A 24131-nucleotide genomic window follows, 5' to 3' on the forward strand; every position below is an offset into this window, starting at 1 on the left:
TTTTTTTTGATGAAAGGAATTTCATGGATCATGATTAACCGAAATTTCGAGGGACTCGAGTGGCCACCGCTGACAGGCCACTCGAGGCTGACAGGTGTGACGTAAAATGTCGGTTCGAAAATAAAATTGGATGCAATTGCGACCTCAAGTGAGCCTGACACTCGAGTCGTTCGCTTGTTTTTCTTCCCTTTTCAGTTCTGTCTCTTTAACCTCTTCATATTCGTGTGTTGAGCGTTTTATTTTTTCATAATTTGCCGGAAGTTCGGGCCTCTCTGAGAGGTTGTCAAAGTCATGATTGACCTGGTGGACGAATCGTCAGCCACCGAGGACTGGTTGTGGCTTTTGTGAAAATCGAACTTGTCAAACGGGACGATGAACCAAGGCTTGAACAAACAAACTGACCAGGAGTCCCACAAGAACACCGCGACGTTTCTACTCACGAAACAACCGCGAGGAAACTTCTCGCCGAATGGTCATGACATCAAAATCGTTATCGTCGGCAGTGGCCACACTGGAATCGCTGTAGCCATTTCCATACTTTTCAAGGTTATGTCCAATTATCGAAAATTTACTTTCCTTCCAGTTTTAGGGTTTTCTCCACTTTCCTCGAATTTTTCGACCCCTCTATTATCCTGCGAATCACTGTTTCATTGATGCTCGGTCAGCTCCTGTTTGGACACTGATAAATGTGATGATTCCCAATCAGGAACACAAACGACACTTTTATTAATTCCGATGTGCCATCCCATTGAATTTTCAACCTGTCCGATGTCCACGGTACTCCGTTTTTTCTTCTCCCGTTATCAGCCAAAAGGAATCTTCATTATTCCATTTCTAACACGCTCCGGGCTCGGGACGATGGGCTACGAGGATAAGCGTTGGAAATTCAATCTTAGATCATGAATCTCGAGGCCCGCACCCGTAGACTCTTCTCTCTCTCACACTCTCTTTTCCTCTTTTTGGTCCAGCTCGAGTTCTATTACTTTATCGATGCGCTTTCCTGCCCACGCACTTAACAACACTGACCCACATACTGTATACATATAAATGCATAAGTAACGTGCTCTCTAAGGTGAACTCGGTTATTCATTCTCGTAGTCTCGCGCGCTCAGTTCTTTCCTTCTCTGAGAAACACGACAACGACCTTTTTTTCACGATCTTATCCGCTCGTTCGTATCGCTTTACGTTCTGGAAACTAATATTTCCATGTCTTCTATTCCATGACGATTTAAAACGCATCTTTGACCACTTGACAAAGAACACGAGTTCCTCCATTTCAGTTATTTCAGTATATTCAATGAATTGTAATTAAGAAATTTAGCAAACCGTTGTGACGACTCTCTCAATTATTTTGATGGCGTGCGAGACGCGACCGAGCCTGAAATGAATTTTTATATTTCATGAAAAAAATTTTTTACCACAGTAATTAAAAAAAGTTAAATTAAGGTAATTCATGCGGACGAAAAGATTTTCTTAAGAATTTCATTCGCCAACAAGTTGGACGAATTTATTTACAATTTCGAATTAACAACTCTGATATTAATTTACAGTGATCATATCTTTAATTAGGAAGTAAAAATCGATGCAACTCAGACACCCATTAAATACTACGGGCATGATCTACCTTAAAGATCGTTGAAAGCACACGAAGTACGATCGTCTAAAAACTTGTGCTTCGTCTTGGTCCAATTCCATTGTGTGAGCAAATCAAAAATTATGAAGAAGGATTCGAGTGGGGTCGTGCGTTTGAACAACCGGAAGTGGAGGATTGCCATAAAAGCATGGAATGAATCAGATGCATAACATAATACGCGCCTGAGGGCTTAAGGCTCAGGCTCGATGAAATTCAAATTCGATTTTCATTGTGAGTAAAAAAAGGAAGGAATTACGAAGAAGAATGCGATTACGGGGGGTGTCGGATTCGAGTGAAACAGCCGAGCTACGAGATGTAAGGCGTCTGTGAATCCGAGACGGAGGTAGAGGCAAAAAAACGAGGGAATAAACAAACGAAGAAACCTCGAAGATAGAAAGAATGGAGAGCGAGAGCTTCCTTTCGGTGCTCTCCGTGCTGCTGTTGGCTGGCGTTGCCGCGACTCTTTCTCCGTCTCTTTTTCTCTCGCTTTCTTTCTCCTCGCGCTATCGGATCGTAAGGCGAGCATTTACACGTCGTCCTCGCTCGGTGCGCGCCCCCGCAAAGCAGAATGAAGAGAAAGAGCAAGGAAGAGAGAGTGAGCGAGTCTCGCGCTTTCCGAGACTGATTTATGTTGTGCTCGAGACTCGAAAGTCTCTCGTGGATATCCTTGGAGAGTCTTGAAATCCATACCCGGTTGACCACGAGTGAGGACACGAGAGAACGACGTACACACACCCGGACTTCTTCCTCTTATCGCTCTTGCTGCTCTACGTACCGAAATTCAGCGTCCTTTTTTCTCTCCAGTCTCCTCTCCGTACCCCAATATTTTTTATTCCCTTTTTCTCCTCCTCTGTGTGTTTCGCGATACTCCTCCGGCTACTTGGCACTACAGTAATAATGCAGCGTCCCGTCTTTTATTTTTCTCCTGTTTTTTTTTTCATCCTTGCACCGTCATCCACCACCAGAAGCAACTCCGTGTCTTCCTGTCTTGTATTCTCTTGTTTCTTCGCTCGAGTACATCGAGTCATCAGTCTCGTAAGACATCCCTTTATCCTCTTTTTTTCGCTCCGTCTACTCCGTGTGCGATTTCAAAAGCATCGCCTTTTCCCAGCGCCGTTTAATACTGAAATTCGAGAGGATCGAATTTCTGGGAAAACCCAGTCAAATGTTCTATGAGAATGTTTCTTTTTTGGTTTTTCATTCTCGTCCTTTGACCGTTTGCTCCCGTTGACTCGAGTCTCCTCCGTTACAGCACGCTTCATCGTGGCACGGTGCACACGGATCGTAAACGCCAGTGAAAGTGACGCGGAGCGACGGATAATCATATTCGCTTCCACCCTCGTTTCCGGTTCCGTCATTACAACCATTTATTTCGGTGGCTCTGCGTTCATTCGTGTCTGTACGGAGCCGTGTGCGTATAAATGAATGCACCCGAATCACCCGCGTGGGTTCTCCTGACACAGGATACGAGGGGGTTGCTATTATGTTCATTCTCGCCGTCCTCTTTTCAGTTCGCCTCCGTCTAGTTTCTCTTTTTCCGTAGGTGAGGGGGCCATGGCTTCATTAAAACTCGAGGAGGGTCCGCGCACTAACGACCTTTAGTCAGGCTGAATTTTCTGACTAATTTCCTTTTGATTATATTTTCCTTGGTTTCTTTTTATTTTTTCAATCTCTTTATCGCCTCGAATTATTTTCACATTTGTCCAAGTTCCATTTAGTTCTGCCTCGTTTTTTTCTGATGTTGATCATTTACGAGACGATGAAAACAGTGGCGGGATATTTTACAATGAAACATTTTTCAGACCGAACGATCGGTGGAGCAAATTTCTCATTCGGTGTGCTGAGGATAAAAAAGAAAATTTATCAAGCGCCTCCGTGTATAATGGTGAAAAAAATGAAGCTGACAGGCCCCGACTGACAGCTCGGACTCGTCAATGTATCGCGATAACCACACACCGGTCGTTAAACTTTTAGGTTAACCGTTTTTGTTTTTCCTTTAAATCGGCCCGAGGATTCAACAGCATAAAAATCTTAGTTAGCTCGCGTGTCCGAGCCGCGCGAGGATACAAAGTATATTCGTGTACTCGAACGCCACGCTCCGCACCAAGTGAAAAATGCTACCCTCGATCGGGTTCGCTGACCCGGCGCAACGAGAATGAACGATTTACGCTGCTGTTCGAGGCAACGACGCAGTCTCACCGAACGCATCAAAGAAATCATAGCGAAATACGAGAGGAGCCTGAACGCCGGGGGTTGCCCGACGAATTGTCCTGGAAACTTGACCGATGCAAGGCTCTCGGGCTCAAGGTCCTTCGTTCGAGGCCAGGAGATCGCTTGCCCCAAGAGCTTCGTTGATACTTCGCAAATCGTTATCCCGAGAGCATCCTGCAAGAGATTTACATGCTCCGGAAGATCGAATTCGGCTCGCTGTTCTTCGGAGAGATCGAAACGCCGAGCGGACTCCTGCGAGAGGAATTCCTGTCTCCCGAAACCGACGAATTCTTACCTCAAATTTTCCTCCCTCTGCGATCTTTCATTCGAGACAAAAAAATCGAGCCCAATTTCCTGCACGAACATCCGAATTCCGGAAATTTATCCGGGACCGAATCTCCAACGATACTTATCCTCCCGCGGGATTTGCCCGTCATTGAGAGGAAAACTTTCGCTGTACGAGAACAAAGAGACGAGTCTTTGCAGTCCCTGCTCGAAAACCAGTCCTCCCACTGCTCCAAGAATCTCCCCTTGTTGCGAAATTCCTAAAGACGATAACCCTCGCTCCGCTTGTCGAGGCAAATTACGCTTATCCGTACAAGCTTCCAACACCTCAGTGAACGACAGTTTCCAGTCGATAAATCGATGCAGATGTCGTCCCGCGATTTCATCCTCCAGGAATCTCTGTCCCCCGATTAGTCCGCCGAATTGCGATCGTAGACAAATCTCTTGCTGCCCTCCCGAACCGCCATTCTCTTCGGCCACCCTCGAGAGAGAATTTACCAGCAGATTCGTCAAAGTTCGTTTCTGCTCGTGAAAATTCATCAAACACCTGCGCTACCGCAGCCTCAATCGTGACACCTCCGCCTCGAAGGTATGTCCCCTTTTACGATCATTCTTTCCGAGATTCCAAATATTCGTCTCGCCCTCGGAGTGTCACAAGTCGAAATCGCAACCCCCATCGCTGCTCGCTTCGCCTCCAGCCCTCGGACCGAGAAAGGCAGGAGAGCGGAAACCGTTGAACGAGAGTGCCGAAAATGTCATAATTCAAGAAATAAGTTGAAAAATAAGTGCTCGTGAAACCGGGAGTGAGTTGGGTTGCAAAAAGTAATAAAATCGAGGAGAAAAAAGGAGTATCCGTGGCTGAGAAAAGCGAGTCGATTGGAGGTAATACTCACGTGGGTATTACGGAACCAGCTACCGAAACTCTCCTGCACGCTCGTTTGCGATTTCATAATGAATGGGCGATCGCGTTCGCCGTTGAAAAACACACACGCACATGCGGCGTAACGATCGAGAGGAGGCTTGTGCGGTGGTATTGACGAAACACATGCTTCTCAACTGTCTTGCTTTCGTTATTGCGCACTGCGTCGACTTTCCTTGCTCCCCGGACTGGCGAACCACATCGCAAAGGGACTGCGAAACGCTGCCCTCGAGCCTTTTTTTCATACATGTACGAGCAGCCACTGCTTCCCCGGTGTAATTACTCAGGAATGAATTATCGCATGGCGCATAACTTTAACAATATGCGTGCATACCCACGCATATTCGAAAAAGTGGAATAAAATGTTTGTACGTGCCATTTGGGGCTCGCAGATGAAAATAAAGATATCGTAGTTCGTTAAGGTTTTTCTGAGCCCAAATGTTCTACAAATAACTGATTTTAACTTCCAGTAAAGTAAGAATGCTTGGGAATGGATTGGCAAAATTTCAGGTCAGATTACCGGAAATTCGATGAATTATTAAAATTCCAAAAATCGTTAAATTCATCAGCAGCTTAAGGAGATTCCATCATTAACACATTTCTATTCAATAATTTACAAAACGAATATTTCGAAATTCCCGATACAAACTGTATCACAGGTTAACAAAAATTAAGGATTTCATGGCGACGATAAAAATGAAGGGTTATGGAATTTGTTCAAGAGATATTAACAATAGAAGTTGAAAAAATATGGTCATGCGAAAAGAATGCCTTCGAAATTTTCCTCGTCGCCGAACAATCAAGTGCGATTGTTTTTATTGACGACACACCCAGCGATATTCATTCTTGAGAAATATTTTTATTTCGTTGATGGGACGGGGACTCGAGAAATTGGTAGTTTTTTGTTGGAAAGTCGATTAGTACGTTTGAGTCTTTTTTTTTATTTAAAAAACTCCGGATCAGCGATACTTTGTAGAAGCTCGCATGGAAACGGTTGCTCCGTGCCACGAACTCGTGGAAATTCGTATAAAAAGTAATCCCGTGCGAGAATGAAAAAGAGAAAACGAGAGAGAGAGAGAGAGAGAGAGAGAGAGAGATCTTGAGAAAATAATCAACGAGGACGACCTTAATGATCCTTCGCATTAAATTCCTGACTGAGCACGATCTCTCATTCCCCCTTTCCCTCGCCCTCTCCCTCGCTCACTCTCTTTTGGTGTTATGCGTCGATCAATCGAGCATGAAACCATCGAGAGTGCGAGATGTTGCTCGCGCCCCAACCCAACCCATTAATGCATCAACGTTAACCGCATTCCATCTGCGGTCCCTCTAACCGGATCGAAAAAAAAGGAAACAAAGTCAAATAAGAAGAATAAAAGGGGGTGCGGGAAGGAGGGGCGGGGGGGGGGGGGGGGGACGAAAAATAAAATAAATAACGCAGCCTCTTTGTCCTCTTCTCGATCGTACACGAGCAGAGCTCTCTCGATGACTAACGAAGCGTAATGGATATTGACGTTTCGTCGAGAGGATATCGATTATCGAATTATGACGAAGGGAAAAAAAAACATGAATTCATTCGATTATTTTCTTTATTTATTTTAATACTTTCAGCGCTTAGCGTCCGAGCTGATTCTCATCGACAAGAATGAAAATCTCGCCAAGGCCCAGGCCGAGGACATCGGCCATGTTGCAGGCTTTTTGGGAAACCCGAAAATCGTTGGGACCAAAGGTTCGCTGTCTTTTATCTACTGGAAAAAATATTTAAAAAATTGCCAGTCGAATCGATGAATTTGCACTGCAACTGTGTCTTGATTTTACTCAAACGTCAGATTACAGCCTCGCGAGAGATGCTACAGTCTGCGTGATCACAGCCTGCGCGGGTGCGGATCACATAGCTGAAAAAAAATCGTCGCTGCTTTTGGAAAATTTGAATATTTTCAAATCCGTCATTCCCAACGTTTGCAAGTTCGCACCCAACAGTATACTCGTCGTCGTGAGTCATCCAGGTTTGAAAAATTTCGTGAGAACATCCGTGAGGCATCTGGGAAGATAATTATTTGGAAATTTTTATTTTCATTCCAGTCGACATACTGTCGTACGCGACGATGAAATTTTCTGGATTTCCATCCAATCGGGTCATCGGGCTTGGCACTTTTCTTGATAGCTGCAGATTTCAGTACTTTATATCACGCAAGTTGGGCGTCTCAGCGAGCTCGGTCCAAGCTTTGGTTGTTGGAGAAAATGGACCATCGTCCGGTAGCATAATTTCGCAGCAAACAAACGTTTTTTTTTCTTCAAATTTTGTTCTTCGTTCCACTGAAAAACATTGAGAAAAATGAACTAACGATTCTTTAGTCCCAGTCTGGTCGACGGTCAGTGTCATGGGCATCAAACTCAAAGACATTAACAAAGAAATCGGCAGCCAAACGGACCCTGAGAACTGGTCCGATCTTCACAGTAAAGTTATCAGCAGCTCCTTCGACATTACCAAAAAAAAAGGCTACTGCAATTGGGGCGTTGGTATCTGTGCGAGCGAAATTGTCGATGCGATCGTCCGAAATACTTGCGTTTGTATAACTGTTTCCACGTTCCTTCAGGTACCAGATAAATTTCTTCGTATTCCCAAATAAATTCATTTTTAAAATAATTATTAACGTTTATGGGAATTGTGGGAAGAATATAAAATTGGGGAAAATTCAATAATACTTTCGACCTCAGAATATTCGAAAAAATTGTAAGAAAATGGCAATTTTGAATTTGATTTTCGACAATTTTTGTAATACGTAATGATCGTCGTTAGTTTTGATTGTTCAGTTAACAAAAACGTTTTTTCTCCATTGAAAGAAACAAAGTAAAGCTCTGGCTTAGCAGAATTTTCGAAAACTTGATTTTGCAAATGTCAATCGATTCCGGATCGTTTCTTCCAGCCAAATAATGTTGGAACATTTGTTTGATAAATGCTTCAAATCCAGGGCTGTCGTCACGGATTCGAGAAAGACGTTTTTATGTCGCTGCCCTGCATCGTCGGTAGAAGTGGAGTGCAATCGTACGTCCGTCATCTCTACACGAAAGAGGAGCAAGAGCTTATCCTGAAATCGTGTAAAAATATTTACGAGGCGCAACAACCGATCCTCGAGCAACTGGAATAATTTGAGACCAAATCACTCGATCGAAAAAAAAATGTCAAAATAAAAACGAAAATCGAATTCCGGCTGACGTTTGTGAAAAAAAGTATTGTTAAATTATTGTGTACGTGAAGAATTAAAATCGAATGTGACAAAAATGCGAATGTTCTAAAGAAATTTTTAGCCTTTACCGTTTGTTCATGTATATTTTGTACATGATTTTCATATTTTATTTTTTTGTTATTCTTGTTATTTTTTCTTGAGTTTATTTGCTCTATCTTTAGTTTAAGTTTTATTTTTATTTTTAGTTTTTTCAGTTTATTGTTTTATATAGCTTCTACTTAAATTTTTTGTGCCTTTGTTCTCCTTGCGTTGGCTTTTTGTTTTGTTATTCTTTTTCCCAATGGCTTTTCCGTGGCATAATAAATTTCCCATTCATTCGTTTTCTCTCTCTCTCTCTCTCAGTCTCTTGTTAAAAAGCAAAGTTGCGTCCTTGGCGTGCGTAACGGCACATGCACAACATTGCGATTCCACCTCACGTGGGATAAAATCCGACGTGAATTCGTTTTAATGCTGAGGAACGAGCGCGACTCGCAGGTGACCAGGATTTATAGCTTGTTTATTTTATTTTTCCATAAATATAACTCCGCGATATAATGCAGCATCGTGGGACAATGATAAGAATTCTTCCGCAATGGAAAACATGTGGAAAGCAGTTATTCGAACCGCGATTCCTATTCGGAAGGACAAAATTAAGACGAATGAAGGGCCATCGATAGCTGCAAACTGGAGGGCGACAATCGTACGAATTTTCGCATTCAAAACTTTGGGAGTTTTTGTGCAAGTACGCACGACGAAGCGAGGAGAAGGTGCAAGTTGAGAACCGAGATGAGCCTCCGCGGGAATTATGTCATTACCTGGGCGCGATCGCGAGCGCGGGGACCAGGTTTTATAAATTATGGTCTTCGGGAACGCGTCATCGAGATAATACAGAAAAATGGGCCCGGACCGCTCGGAAGCCGCCACTACCGCCGACACGAAGCCGCAAATATCGTTGTTTTTTTGTTCTTTTTTTCTCTCGGATACTTGGAACCTTTACATACATATTTTTGTGGAGAAATATATGTGCGAGTTCATATGCAGGCACGTATATGAATATACAAAAGTGTGAGTGTTCGATGGATGACTTTTTGGTCGTTCCCTCGTGCGGGCGACAGTGGATTGAAAAATGGTTGGTGCGAGCGAGAAGGAAATATGGAGGTTGGCGCAGTCTTGCGATTCCGTTGCCGGCGGCGTCGAAAAAGCTCGTTTCAGCCCTTCTCATTTCTCCCGGTTTTTAGGCGGGTCATGCCTTTTTTTCTGCTGCTCCGAGCAAAAGGTCCTTCTGCCAGTGCTGGACGCGCATCTCCTTCTTCAGCTTTATTTTCGTCCCTCGAAGGTTGAGCGGCTTTTCGAAAGCCGCGAATCCCTGCGGGATGAAGTGTTGCACGTTCGCTCGGCGAATCTTACCAAAGGAAAAGCCCACTGGCGTGGGGGGCCGGCGCAGCGCGAGAGAGAATGAAAAAGAGAGAGAATAACTGGCCACAGCGTGCTGGTAACGAATGCCCCGCTGGCGCATTCGTTAGCGAGCTGTATAATGAATCACCCCACCAAACGTGACAATCTCTGTGGCTGTACTGAGGCGAGAAATTTTTACGAGTTAACAAAATGAGGCAAGAGGCGCAGGGGCAACGGCGAGAGTCTTTTTTCAACCGTTGAAAGCGCAATCTCGAGTTTTTTGCTCTCTCAATGATCCTCGATTTTCAAGCAATTTCATTATTCCGTCGACTCATTTTTTCGAGCTTCATTGAACGAACGGACGCTCGAGCTCCGCCACTTGCCTCGCATACTTTTACCGCGACATCGATTCTCCCGAACCCCCTTTCGCCCCTCATTACTTCTCATATCTTAATTATTCCGGATTTGATTTTAGTCCGCGATATTTCGCGCGCCGCGGAGCCGAGCGCGATAAGTGTCTTTTTATTTATTAAGGCAGCTCAGCCAAGCTCAGCCGATACTTAAGCTCGGCTTTATTCCTCGCCCAATGTATATTTCATTCTCCTTTCTTTGATGCGCGATCCACCACGCAAAATGAAGAGGATAAGAAGGGCCAAAGCTCGTCGAGAATTACCGAGAGTCGTGTGCGCCAGGAGAACACGAAGAGTTTCTACACGTACAGCGCGGGGCGACGTGGGGGAGAGGAAGAGAGAAAAAATTGCCTCGTCGGAGAGAGAAGAGGCCGCCACGCGTTTTCGCCTGGCACGAGAATCGTTCGAGGGTGTTTGCACCAAGAAGCGCCGCGGTAGGTGCCCTGGCTAATTATACTTTTTATTCGAATCCTATATCGAGGATATAATGCCGCGGAGCTTCTGTCTTTTTTGCACTGCTAATTCCCTTCGACTTTGACCGAGCTCGTGGCCAAAACGAGCCTGAGGGAGGAGCAACACCAAAAGGTGAGACTCGAGGGCTATTTGATATAAAAAATTCTCGTCATTTATTCACACCGTTTATTCGGAATTGTAAATCAAGTTCCTGTGAACGCTGATCTTTCATCGAACTTATTAAGGTATTCCTTTCGCATGAGCGTATTTTTCAGTCGCGCAAATTGGGGCATTCGAAATTTGGACTGATTCCTAACCTCTGAGGAATCTCTCTTACGGAGGAAAAGCTTCTGATTTCGCCATTTTTCCAAATTCTATGGTTAATATCTCTTTTAAGGATACGGTAACCCTTTATTTTTATCGTCGTTATAGACTGCTCGCATTTTTTCTATCTGTGAGACGGTTTGTATCAGGAATTTAAAATTATTTAGTATTGAATTATTGAACAGGAATGTGGCGATGATGGAATCTCTTGAAGTTCTAATTCTTTATTAAATGTTCGATAACCTGACCTCGAATTTCGCCAATTCTTTCGCATGGACTTTAACTTTACTGTGATTGAAAATCAGATATTTGTAGAACATTCGAAAGCAATAGCTTAAACAGACAGGATATTTCTGCTTGAATTTTCAAATATACGAAGTACGAAAAAAGACAAAACTGCGATAAATAAAGTAGAAATCGACGAATTTTCATTCTCAAAATCGGTAAGCAAAATATTTTAAAAAAGCTCGCATCTAACTCGAGTTTAATTAACGGAGACTTTGAGGATAAGGCAAAAGAGAATAATTAAAGCGACACTTCGGTGATTAAATTTTGATGGACAATTCGAAAAGTTGATCGTTCAAGGGCACTCGATCGGTACGTAGCCTGATGGGTGAAATAATTTTATATCCCAATTGTAATTCCAAAAAACCGGATTTTATTGAAAGTATCGAGGCTCGGTAAATGAGACTGGAGAATAGAAATGGTGAAAAAAACGCCGAGCAATAAGTGAGCCGCAGAGCCAGAAGTTTATACACAGAGCAAAATGTTTGAAGGAAGAGTAGAACGAGCAGAAGCGGTGGTGTGGATGCAGCACGAACCTCGACTCGGGAGAAAGCGAAAGAGCGCGAGAGAGAGGCTTGATTGAGTTACGATTTAATTAGGCCGCACGGCCAATCAGTAATTAAGATATCCGCTAATCAACACGCTCCCCGTATATGCGAAGCTCTGTATCGTGCTCGATTTTGTTTTGACCCTCTCGCTAACGATTGGATCCCCATTTTTTTCCTTTCGCGTTCCTCCATCCGTTCGTTCCGATCTCTTTACTGGTTCCTTTTTCACCCACATTTTTCCGTCATTTCCTCTCCCGAGTTTCACGCCTTTTCGAATTCAGTTCTCATCGCATCACGTTGCTAATTACTGCAAAATGTAAATAAAACGTCCGAATCTCTTTTCGTCTTGATCGAAATCACAACTTTCCGATAATTTGTTGATATTTTCCCTCGAAAAATCGTAGCTCGCGTAATTAGAATTCAATGAAAAATGCTTTCAATATGAGGGTGGCTGCCGAGTTCCTTCCCCGATGCAAGATTAAACTTCAGGTATCAATTCGCTTCTCCCGTTCGAGAGTGTGGCACGATTTTGTGAAAGGATGTATGAACTTCGATGCGCTCTTTCTCTCTCTCTTGCGAGCCAACGTGCAGGGAGATAGCGTTGATTGTAATTAATAGCCGGCGATTGCAAGCGGACCCTGTGGCCGGTTAATTGTCGAGGTGGGCAAAGAGTAACGACGGAGACTCACGCCACCGCAGGACTTTCGTTTTACTGCGGCGTCCTCCGCTCTAGTCACTCGATCAAACGCTTCGTTTCCTCTTAAAATATACGCAGGCATAAAAGTGCTATTGATAACGTCAAATTTTCGAAACTCGCGGGCCGTTCGAGTCGGCGAATCGACGATTCACTCTGAAAAAAACCTTTTTTCGACCATAATTTGACAGCTTTTTCCATCGAGCCGACTGGTTCGCTTTGGCTGGAAAACTCCGGGAGAACTCCTGGAAAATTCTCCACGAATACTGCCGATGAGGCTCGACCAATGAAGAATTGAAGTACGAAAAATTGGGCAAAAGTATTTGCTACGAAATTAGACTCCTTGGGATGCTCTCATTGAATTCGTCCACGTTGAAATTCGCCCCCGAAGTATTGGCTCGTCCATCATTTAGTCACTGGAATCTCCAGCAAACAGGAAATAAAAAATTTCATTAAAAATCGTCATGAATTGAGTGAGACGAAAAATTTCGTCTCATTTCTTGTCAGCCTTTCCAGTGTCGTTTTTCTCGTCTCCCCTCGTACAATGTTACCGCTCGGTTTCCTCGAGCTGATTTATCTGCATTAATGTATCGATTGACGCTTGAAAATAAACTCATAACCGTGTGGAGATGCACATGCACACGAGAGCAATACTCGCGAGGATGTTTTCGCGTGGAGGGCGTGCACGATTCACCCTCTCTCGTGATCGTACACGTCCTCGCGCGGCGTTCGCGTATATAGAAGAGGCCGATCTCGTGCTAGAGAAGAAACCTCTCTCGCGTCATGATTTATAAACCCATCGCGGGCGCGAGCACCACGAGCATGGGAGAACAGCTGTTACAATATACGTTGCTCGCGGTCGGGCCTCCACACGTAGTACGAGTGAAAGCGTCTTTGCAGCAGACATAGTCGCTCTCGGCGTTGCGGAACTCCCACTACACATATTTTCCACCAATGTTAGTACACACAATGGTGAATGTGCGCGATGGCTCAGCCCTGGGGGCTCGTGTCCACGTTTTTTCATCAAGTTTAAAAGATGAACTGCCCTAAATAATATTGTGTGAGGGGAAGAGTCGAAAAACTGCATCCTCGGGGCTTCGCAAAGTATTAACAAATTTGCCTCGTTTTTTCGAAGCTCAAAACGTTGTTCCGTCGAATTTAAGGAGATTCAAGTTTCTGGCTTCGTTTGACGAACTCTTGGGGAGGATAAAGAACGACGATGAGAGCTGCGATGTGCATTTCAACAGTTGCGCTTCCCCGTCGAATATCAGCGCGGCTTCAGGAGCGAATAAGAGTCCTCGCCCCCCTCCTGGATAACGGTGATGAAGCAACAGCTTAATTCCCCTTCATTTTTCCCAGTAATTGACAGTTTTATGAACAGCGAATAAACGTGTGTTGGAAAATGCATAAATTGTCCGAGATGATTGCATCTTCTCATCATCAGCATTAGAGCCAGCGTTTAGTCTCGTTTCTCTCAGTCCTCATTTTATTTTCTGCCCACACTCTCTCGTTATTGTGCTCTTGGCAATCGGTGTATTATCGCGAGCCACCGGACAGGGCAGAGAGCTAGAAAAGCCGAGACCCTTCCTTCGTGTATTTGTGCATGCCCGAGGCTGCAGCGATCTCCAAGATCCATAGAGCAAAAGTAAGAGACCGAAGGAGATGAGTTACGAGGCGTATTATTTGCTCGCGCTTCTGGAGCCTGAACTTGATCCAGTTGCGAGTACATCCACGTTGATATTAGCTCGATGTCACTGGAGCGCAGGATTTCGAGAGTTTCCCTCGTTGCCGACCGCGATGAGAGTCCCTCCCTGACCAACAGCCTCCAGTTTCTTTTTCCAGTTACAAAAGCTCGAGACATCTTCCGGACAAGTTCCCAAGCTTTCCGACTCTCCTCCAAAGGTACACGAATGATGCACTTCGATGCCATCTCGGAGCCGGAGGAAAAAAGTGAAAATTGAAAAAAAAAAAAAAAGCAACAACAAAACAAAGAAAAAAGACAAAAAACACAAAAAAAATTGATCCCTCGAGACACAGACACGTCTGACATGAAAAGGCAACGAGTTATACGTCTGCCCTTGGATAATTGGCATATCGAGGTCTCGTTACTGATACCCGAGCATAGGAAGGCATGGAAATAATTGGCTAGCGAGACAATTTGCAAAATTGCTCTATTATACAGCGATCCTCGAGAGTTATGCTTATAAATACACACACCGAAGGGAATACATGCATTTATGGACGTACGTCATAAATATCTACAAGGGTTGAGAGCCGGCGAGAAAAGAGCGCGGCCGATGCCAAGTTACGCGTCGAATAATCTCATTTACGCCCTTTTTTAAGTCAGACTTTTGATCTACTCGGACGCATTATCATTTGGCGGCTTTCCCGCAGTACTTTTTCGCTCCACACGCGGCTCGGGCGAAGCGTGTCTCGCCTTTGGCAATTTCATCTCCATTTATGACCGTAGTACGCACCGGATTCGCGAACTCCTGGGGAAAAGTGGGAGCGCGCGGTGTACAAGAGAGAAAAGGCTGTAAATATTCGTTATGGAAATTGAGACGTGACGGTGAGACGAACGTAACACGATCTACACACACTTTTGCATAGTTTAACATCGTTTTTACACACGGGGATGATTACCCTCCCGTTTACCCACAACGATAGCGCCGGTGCTTCGCGTCGTGAGAGGACTTGATCCGCACGCTCTTTCATCCTCAATTTGCTACACATTTTCTTTTTTATCCTCACCATCGCGGGAGGATTTTTTCTAAAATCAATATTTCAAACTCGATGCGGTTTCTCTGGGCTGAAACATCGCAAATTGACGACGTTTTTTATTGCGGTTTTTTAACCCTTGGCGTGCATCTGGGGTCAGGCTGACCCCAAAATATTTTTCTCACATTAATAGCATTTACGGATGTCTGTAAAACTCTGTAAGGATTTTTTCCAAAACCCAAAATTTAATTTTTTACGAGAGATTCAACCGAAAAAGTGCTTTTTACGCGCACTATCAACTTTGAGCACGTTTTTGAACAATGAAAAAAAATTTTTTGGGAAATCCGACTTGGCAGCCTTAAAGTTGGATCAATTTACTGCAAAAAGTGACTAAACCTTTTATTCCGAGAAGCGCATAGTTACCGAGATATTCGATGTCAAAAATGTGCACACCAAGGATTAAATTAATATTTTATTTTAAGCTCTTTCCTGAGTGACTTCGGACCGGAAAAAATGCCACCACAATTTATTTTTAACCGTCCGCTCTCGGTCCAGCGACTTTTATGTCGAGAAATTATCGAGCAATTTCCCCGGATTTGGGAGCGATTGGACCATTTTTTCAAACGAACTTATTTCCCTGCATCTTCGACCTCTGGAAATCTCCGAGCCAACCTCAAAAAGTTTATATTCGTCTCGACATGACTTTGATCACGGGACGTCACGATCTCCGGCGCTCGGCCCGTCCCCTTTTCTCTCGTTTCACCGAGAGCTTCCTGTCGCGAGGAGTAAGAAAAGGAGAGAAAACTCGGCCTCAGTGACGACAGCCACGTAGCCGCACGAACGTGACGACTTTGTGAGACGGAACGTTGCACTCTGGCTCCGCCAGTGCACACCGAAATATCGCGCATCTGTCATAAAAATGTTTCAAAGTGTAAGCTGCCCGGGATGCGCACTGAAAAGTATTTCCGACACTAACTCGTCGATAAATCGCGCAAGAAATGATTGCTTTTCGTGCAGCCTCGCGTCATCCGCTCTCCGGATGACGCGATTTCCAATAGAAATTCCGAAGGCATTTATTCAGTCAGCAGTTCCCTCGAAATCTTATCAACTTTCGATTCCTATCTAATTCACAAAATTTCACCTCCTCGTAAACGCTCGATGACTCGCACAACGCGCGCGCGCAACGTGATTCACCAATTGCACGAGACTCGTCCGCGATCCACAGAAGTCGCTCCCACACTTGTTGCATCTCGTGTAAACGCGTGATGCAACTTCGCCATTATTTTTCTACTGCGAATCTCCTCCTCGCGATAACCCGATTTAAATCCTTTTGACAACGAAATCCCGGATGTTTATCTCACCCGCGATGTTCTCCCGATTTGCTCTCCAAAATATTCGCAGGCCAGAGAAACTCCTCGGGATATTGGCGCACTGGAAGAGTTCCGAGAACTCAAAATTCGTTGAGAGAATTCGAACTTCTCGAAAGCATTGACGACGCACATGACGAAGTCGACTATCCGAGATAATTTCTATAGCGAAATATTGATCGAGGCACAAAAACCGTTGAGCACGTGTGCAAACTAACGAGTTGCTGCTGCCGCTCGAACTTGTATAAGCGCTTGCGCAAAATGACTTCACATTCCACGAAAAGTAGCAACAGTACGTGCCACTTGGCACACTCTCATCAAATCCGAGTACAAAAACTGCGACAATTAAATTCGGGCAACAATCTCGAGTAATCCGGCAATAAAATTGTCGAAATTGCCAGGATTTTCGGACACTTCATTCCCCCGATTTATTTCCCATATTTCGAATTTACCGACTGCGGGATAAGATTCCCGAGGCGCAACGTCGCTCGCGCATGCTTCCTATAAAAGAAGGGGATAAGGTCACCTTCCGAAACACACACCGCTGAGCTGTCAGACAAGCCGGTAACGCCTCAAGTATCAGACCTGCTCTCGTGCGACTCAAAATATTTTCGGTGAGCTACGCATTTCTGGGATCTTTTCGTCGTCTCATTGTCAAGGCAATTCAACAGAAGGTAAGGAAACGATTTTCTCCATTTGTATTCGGGGCATCTCGAATTTTTTATAGTTATTGAGAAAACTGTGAGTTGTCAATTTTGATCGTAAGTTTGCATCATCCAATGATGAAACTGATAATTCATGTCAAATTTGTGACTCAAGGGCTCATTCGAATTAGGAAAAATTGGGCAAAAATTGATTTTTCATTGATAATTATTTCACGCGGAGCAACAATTAGGTTTCGTGCCCCGAGAAACTTTATTTCGATCAGAATTTGATGAAATTTCAAACAAGTTGATGAATTTTGACGTTTCCGAGGGTGCAGTGAAAAATGTTTCGAATTTCGAGAAAATAGAAAATTGTTATTCTGCTTTCGACCGCGCTTTATAAATTGAGTTTTTTACATTTTTTTTTTCTCCCTCGAGCGGAAAACATCAGTTTAAATTTGAGTTATCATCAAGTTTGTGAGACTTTTAGCTGATTGATCAATCAACGCAAACACGGAGTACAATGTCCCGCTAGAATTATTGTGAGAGCAATACAGAGCGCGGATGTATGACCGATAAGCACTCGAATATCCAAGGCCAAACTCTGTTCTCTCTTCGCCGGTACACGATTTCGTGGTTTACTTTTATTTTCTTCTTTTATACTCTTACGTTTGTATCATTCATTTTATTTTCGGACCGGTTTGAAGCTAAGAAAAGAACTGCTGCCAGTCGCTCTGTTTCTCCGCGTGTACGACTGCCGCTTCATTCAACATTCTCCCGCGGGGTTGTTAAACTCCAAATAATAAATTATTTCGAAAGTATTTTATTCTCGGAATCACTAAAATTCGTGCTCCATTTTTCCACGAACTCGAATAATTTCCACTCATTTTATTGACGAATCTCATCAAATAATCGCCACTAATTTCAGCGTCGTGTTCATTATAAATTCGTTCGTCTCGTGACTTAAAAAAAAATTTGAAATACAAAATTTTATCGGTGATTCAAGCCACAGAAATTTTTAGTGAAACTTTATCAGTAACTTGGATGATAAAAATGTTATAAAAGCTTCAAAATATTATCGATGCTTTAAATGACTGAAATTTGATAGAAAGAAAATCGAATATTTGTCAGTAATTTGAGTTGAAGAAATATTTGAAAAAACTCAAAGCTTTATCGGTTATCTGTTTTTTCCTGAAATAAAGTTGACTCGCGCACGTGCGACTCCACCCCACAGCAGCACACGACCCCCGTGACCTTAACCTAAAGCCAAGGTGACCCTCGCCGAGCTTCGAGGTGACCTTTCATTCCATCTCATCCCTTGTTTGTTCGTTTTTTGCAGAAATCAAAATGACCTCGTTGAAGGAAAAACTTTTGAGCGTCATTTCGGAGCCCCAGTCGACAGGGAAAAACAAAATTACGGTCGTTGGTGTTGGCCAAGTCGGGATGGCTTGTGCTTTCAGTATATTGACGAAGGTAAATCTTGCTGAACTGTCAAAATGATCAACGAATTTTGTGTATTTATTTTTGGAAGAGTTGAACATTTTTTTAATGGCATTGCAAATAAAATGTTACTTAAGACTGATAGAAATCGAGAATGATTACAGTTTAAAAAGTTTTTATTCCAAAAGTCCATAAGTACACGAAGAAAAAATGATTATTATTCGCGGAGCGCTGATATTTCGATCGTTCGAAGATTAATTCGATTTGCAATGATTTTAGAGTGTCTCAAGCGACGTCGTTCTTATCGACGTGATGGAGGAGAAGCTCAAGGGTGAGATGATGGATTTGCAGCACGGAAGTGCATTTTTGAAAAACGCTCGTATCAACGCGAGCACCGATTACGCAGCGAGTGCGAATTCGAGCATTTGCGTCGTGACAGCTGGTGCTAGGCAACGGGAGGGCGAGACCCGACTGGATCTCGTGCAGAGAAACACCGATATTTTCAAGGGAATCATTCCCCAACTCGTAAAATACAGTCCCAACACGATCCTTCTGATCGTTTCGAACCCGGTCGATATATTGACTTACGTTGCGTGGAAATTGTCCGGGCTGCCGAAAAATCGCGTAATCGGAAGCGGAACCAATCTCGATTCGGCACGCTTCCGATTTTTACTCTCACAAAAACTCAACGTGGCTCCAACCTCCTGCCATGGCTGGATCATCGGCGAACATGGCGACACGAGCGGTAATTTTTCAATCCTTTTTATCGCATCGACTTGTCCGTTGGGCCATTGAAATAGAAAATGACCAAATACGAATTTCTTGGTTTCATCAGTTTTATAAAATGAAAACAAATAGTGCGGAAAATTTTCAAAACAATTATAAGAAAAAAAACAATTATTGAAAACATTTTGATGGCAATTAATATTATTTTAATAATCATTGACAGAACATTTTTTGTCGTTTTTTGCATCGTCGTTATGGAGCAAATGAATTACTTACGGAATTTTATGAAGTGTTTTAGGAATTCTTCAGATTTTATTGAAACTTCAAAATCCAAAGAATTCCTGAACGATTTTTCAATTCTTTTATTTACTCCGATTGATGTTTGTTCCATGATCAGTTCGTAAGCTCAATTAACAGTGAAAATAAAACGTAAAAGGGAAGGCTAAAAATGGCCTGCGCTGCTCCCGCGCCAGCGTCCGTCTCATAAATTTTGATCAAAGTATTTCGTTTGCTAAATCAGTTCCAGTGTGGTCCGGAGTGAACGTCGCCGGTGTACGATTGCGAGATTTGGATGAGACCGTTGGTACTGAGAACGACCCAGAAAACTGGGGGGATCTGCACAAGCAAGTTGTCCAGAGCGCCTACCAGGTCATAAAACTCAAGGGATATACATCGTGGGCAATTGGCTTGAGCATTTCGAATCTTGCGTCAGCAATTCTTCGAAATTCGAACCAAGTGCACGCCGTCTCGACCATGGTTTCGGTGAGTTTAATCGATTTTTTCAGCTTTCTACCTTAATAACCTTGTTAAATGAAAATTAGAAATAAATTGACTTGATAAGGATTTTGTGAAATTCCCGAAAACTCATTCCTGACAAAACTTTCTCGGTTTTTGACACAAAAATCTTTTCGTCACTCCATTTCTCAATAAAACGATTCAAATAAAAATGCCGTTTTTTCCAGGGTCTCCACGAGATAAACGACGAAGTTTTCCTCTCCGTCCCTTGCACCCTGGGAGAGCACGGCGTGGCTTTCGTCGTAAAGCAAAAACTGACGGAGCAAGAGCGTGCATTGCTCAAAAAATCGGCATCGACGATGGCGGAGGTTCAGAAGGGTCTCAAATTTTAAAAATCATCGTTCCTCTCTTACTCAATCTTCCGTTATTTTCTTATCATGTAATACCGTGTATTTCGCAACCGCCCAAATCTTTTTCACTGTTAGCACAAAAGTATTAACGTTTACGAGGGAACTAAATGATTCCGCTTGTGTTTGGGGTGTCAAGTCTCATCTCAGTTATTCTTACGCATTTTTCTTCCTTGCTTAATATTTACAATAATATTTAATTGTCGTAGTTCCTTTTAGTGAGTGTGTTCTTGCTGACAATATTCGTGGCTGGTCATTTCTTTCAAGTGTGTGTGTGTGTGTGTGTGTGAAGAATCGTGTATTTGTAAAAAATGACGATTATTTCGTCGTTCATTTCTTGTGCTCTCTGGTGATACAAATAAGCAGGATAACTTATGAAAATATTTTAATTTTTGATACTACTTAATCCTATTTGCCTTTTTTTTTACAATGAAATAGTCCAGCGATGAAAAAAAGATTTTTACCGTTACAATATTAACAGAGTCTGGAATAAATGTGATGTAGATAACGAAAGTGTCCATATTTATCAACGTTCACGAAATATAGTGAAAAAATGAGTGAAATACATTCATAAAAGAGTTTTTTAATCCTATTTTCCTGATTATGCAAAATGTATTTATTGAGTTTGAATTTTTGGAGTATTCGAATTATTTGAGGAGTTCGGATTCGCAGAGGCCATGGAATCGTTTGTCAAACAACGCTTCGAGCCTAAAAATTGCAAATGTCATCGGTAACTCGGAACTACAAAAGTGGGCAAAAGTACATCGATGAGAAAAGTGAAGAAGAAAAAGCTTCATCGATGGGAATGTGATAGCGTTTTGAGATTTGTCAAAATCTCAGCCCCGAAGATCGAGAATTAAAATTCTCGTCTCGGTGTCTCGAAGAAGTGAAAAAATGTGCAGATTTTACAAGCTGTCGTCGCGTTTGGCCTCGTCAGGAAAGAGACTTCTGTCAGTGGCTCAAAATTATTCGATGATCGATCGTCCGTACAGTTTACCGCCGACGATACTGAGCAAAATATTTGTTGATCGAAGTCGGAGCTCCTCCAAATTCAGGAAAAAAAGTTTTCAAGAAAAAAACATACAAAGAGCGGTCAGTTTCGAGTAAGCAGACTGGCCGGAGAACTGCCAAAAGTTCAAACCCCATCGAAGAACGTTTTCATGACCGATCGTCGGTAAAGCTACACTCAAAATATTTTCGTATCCCCTTATCAGACGACCGCCCTGCTTGCGACAAGATCTTTTGTGCAAAGTAACCGAACCCACGAGAGATGCTATGAACAAAGTTACGATTGTTGGCGCCGGTATGGTAGGAGTTGCTTGTGCCAACGCCATTCTCTTCCAGGTAACGAAAAAAAGCTGCCCCCGCCAAGTTTTGTAATCCCGCTTTTTTAAATGTGATAAAACGCTTAGAAAATTAGCAGTCACGTGGCGATTGTCGACGCGTTTCCCAAAAAACTCGAAGGCGAGGGAATGGATTATTCTCACGGGCGAACCTTCTTGGATGATCCACACGTGGAGTACGACACTGGTAAGACAGTTTGACAGTTCAAATATCATCGAATGCTGATTTCCTCACGTTTCATCTTTGCACAGTTTTCATGCTCAAACTTCGTCGAACATTAAGGAAGTTGAGGCATTAGAATGAAAATGATGTCACCGCTTTTAAACCGATTGCATCTTATAAAGTGAAGTGTAAAAAAAAATCAGTTAAATTTTCAGACAGTTTAGGAGCGTCGTTGCTGAGAAAAATCAATAACAATTTGGGCCAAATAACATGTAATCTTATGGAAGTCAAGACACATTCAGTGATATCTCCATTAAAAATGATGCTAAAAATATGAAATTTTTTGGGCAACATGAGCAAGGCTTGCCGAATAATGTCAATTTTTTTCAGATTTATTAGGAGATTTGCTGAGATTATATTAATAATAATCTGTTTTCCGTGCAGTTTTTTGAGGCTAGGATCGTCACTGTTCGTGTTTTCGACTGAGCTTTCACCAGTTTTTCGTCTTTTTTTCCCCAACTTTTCTTTAAAGTGTATGCAACATTGCCAAACTGTAAACTGGCCTAACTTTTGAAAGGTACAGGTCATCACTTTTGGGTAAAAAAAATGACTGTACAGCCTCAACTTCCTTAAGCAAATTCGTCAGAATTCAAAATATCGTTGAATGCGACGATCAAAAAATCAATGCACTTTTGATCGAAAATTGAAAAGAAATTTTACGAGGAATTTTTCTTGGCAGCAGATGGACAATTTTAATAAATTTCTCTCGGCATTTTTTCCCTAGATTTCTGCGTTACCAGTAACTCGAAAGTCGTCGTCGTCGCTGCGGGGGCACGTCAGAAAAAGGGTGAAACGAGGTTGGATCTGGTGCAGCGTAACACCGATATTTTCAAGAATATCATCCCTCCGTTAGTGAAGTACAGTCCGAATGCTGTATTCGTCATTGCCACGAATCCAGGTTCGTGAAATTTCGTACGAATTGAAAAAAATATAGAGAAATTAATCTGTGAGCTTCTTCGTCTCCAGTGGAAAGAAAACAAAATTCTGCGCACTTTGCAAAGTGTCCTTGACCGAAGTTCAAACCGATTTTCTTGACTTTTTTCCTTTGCGACGACCACAGTCGACGTGATGTCCTGGCTTACGTGGCAAATCAGCAAACTTCCGGTCCATCGTATAATTGGCAGTGGTTGTCACTTGGACACCGCGAGATTACGTTACATGATCGGGGACCGAATCGGCGTTGCTCCGAGCTCGGTTCATGGATACATTATCGGAGAGCACGGTGACAGTCAGGGTGAGTCACTACTCTCGTCAAATTACCGTTCGCAGTATCGCTAATTGTTAGGTTAAGAAAAAAAAGAGACTCTGGAACGATAGTTTTCGAAAACCGGTTCTCAAATTTCTTCCTTTTTTATTTAAACATGCACAAAAGCTGGAGTATCGACGAATTTCGACCTTAAAAAAAAGGCTTGTCTGCACTTTTATCGATCCCCATTTTTCGCATTGGATTCCGATGGAATATCAAATCGAAAAAACACTCTTTTGATTCCGAGCTTTTCAACGATTCCCCAAATTTGAGTTATTTCATTCAAAAGTCCCTGCATAAATTTCCCTGAAAAAAACGATCTCCACTCTCGATTGGTCCGTTCTCTAATTTAACGACGTAAATAATATAAAAATATAAAGAGAGTGAGAAAAAACGAGTCGTCGACGTTTGAGATGCCGATCTCACAAATTTCTAAGCCCATTTTTCCTAGTCCCGCTGTGGTCCAGCTTCAGCATCTCGGGTGTACTCCTCCGCGATGTATTGCCGAACATTGGATTGGAAAGCGACGAGGAGGGATGGAACGAAATCGCCAAGGACGTTATCAGAGCGTGAATATCATTCGATCAAAAGAAGCCTCGCCGTCAGGCTTTTCATAATTACCAATATTTCCACGAGGAATCCATTGCAATAGAACTTTTCAGAAGGCTTCTTCATGAGCTGATTCCTCGTTGAAAAATTCTGCCACTTCATCTCGAAAGATTTTCCTCCGGGGTTGCAACGAATTCAAACTTTTTGTACGTTCTTTGTAGAGGACCGACTGTCCGCTGCTTAAAGGGCTATTCGAACACTGCGATTGGTTTGTCCGTAGCTGACATAACGAGAGACTTACTTTGCAACAGTCAGCGAGTAAAATCGGTCTCTACGTTGGTGCAGGTAATTT

The 24131-nt window shown here is 42.9% G+C and overlaps 3 protein-coding genes across 3 annotated transcripts; all 3 read left to right on the plus strand.

Moving 5' to 3' along the window:
• Positions 1-293: 293 nt before the first annotated feature.
• LOC122416910 (L-lactate dehydrogenase B chain-like) lies at positions 294-8328 on the plus strand. The gene is made up of 6 exons (XM_043430060.1): positions 294-546; positions 6657-6774; positions 6875-7051; positions 7128-7301; positions 7401-7642; positions 8018-8328. The coding sequence occupies exons 1-6, from the start codon at positions 373-375 to the stop codon at positions 8192-8194; spliced, it is 1062 nt and encodes a 353-aa protein (XP_043285995.1). The 5' UTR covers positions 294-372; the 3' UTR covers positions 8195-8328.
• An 8358-nt stretch (positions 8329-16686) lies between these two features.
• Positions 16687-20985, plus strand: LOC122417173 (L-lactate dehydrogenase-like). The gene is made up of 5 exons (XM_043430479.1): positions 16687-17140; positions 18450-18583; positions 18830-19295; positions 19797-20038; positions 20239-20985. Exons 2-5 carry the CDS (start codon positions 18458-18460, stop codon positions 20401-20403), a joined length of 999 nt encoding a protein of 332 aa, XP_043286414.1. The 5' UTR covers positions 16687-17140; positions 18450-18457; the 3' UTR covers positions 20404-20985.
• A 327-nt stretch (positions 20986-21312) lies between these two features.
• Positions 21313-23803, plus strand: LOC122416788 (L-lactate dehydrogenase B chain-like). Its single transcript, XM_043429832.1, has 6 exons — positions 21313-21521; positions 21633-21762; positions 21831-21948; positions 22709-22882; positions 23045-23218; positions 23682-23803. Exons 1-6 carry the CDS (start codon positions 21313-21315, stop codon positions 23801-23803), a joined length of 927 nt encoding a protein of 308 aa, XP_043285767.1.
• The last annotated feature ends 328 nt before the right edge of the window (positions 23804-24131 follow it).

The sequence above is a fragment of the Venturia canescens genome, chromosome 10 (assembly GCF_019457755.1).
Source record: "Venturia canescens isolate UGA chromosome 10, ASM1945775v1, whole genome shotgun sequence".
In the NCBI taxonomy this organism is placed as follows: Eukaryota; Metazoa; Arthropoda; class Insecta; order Hymenoptera; family Ichneumonidae; genus Venturia; species Venturia canescens.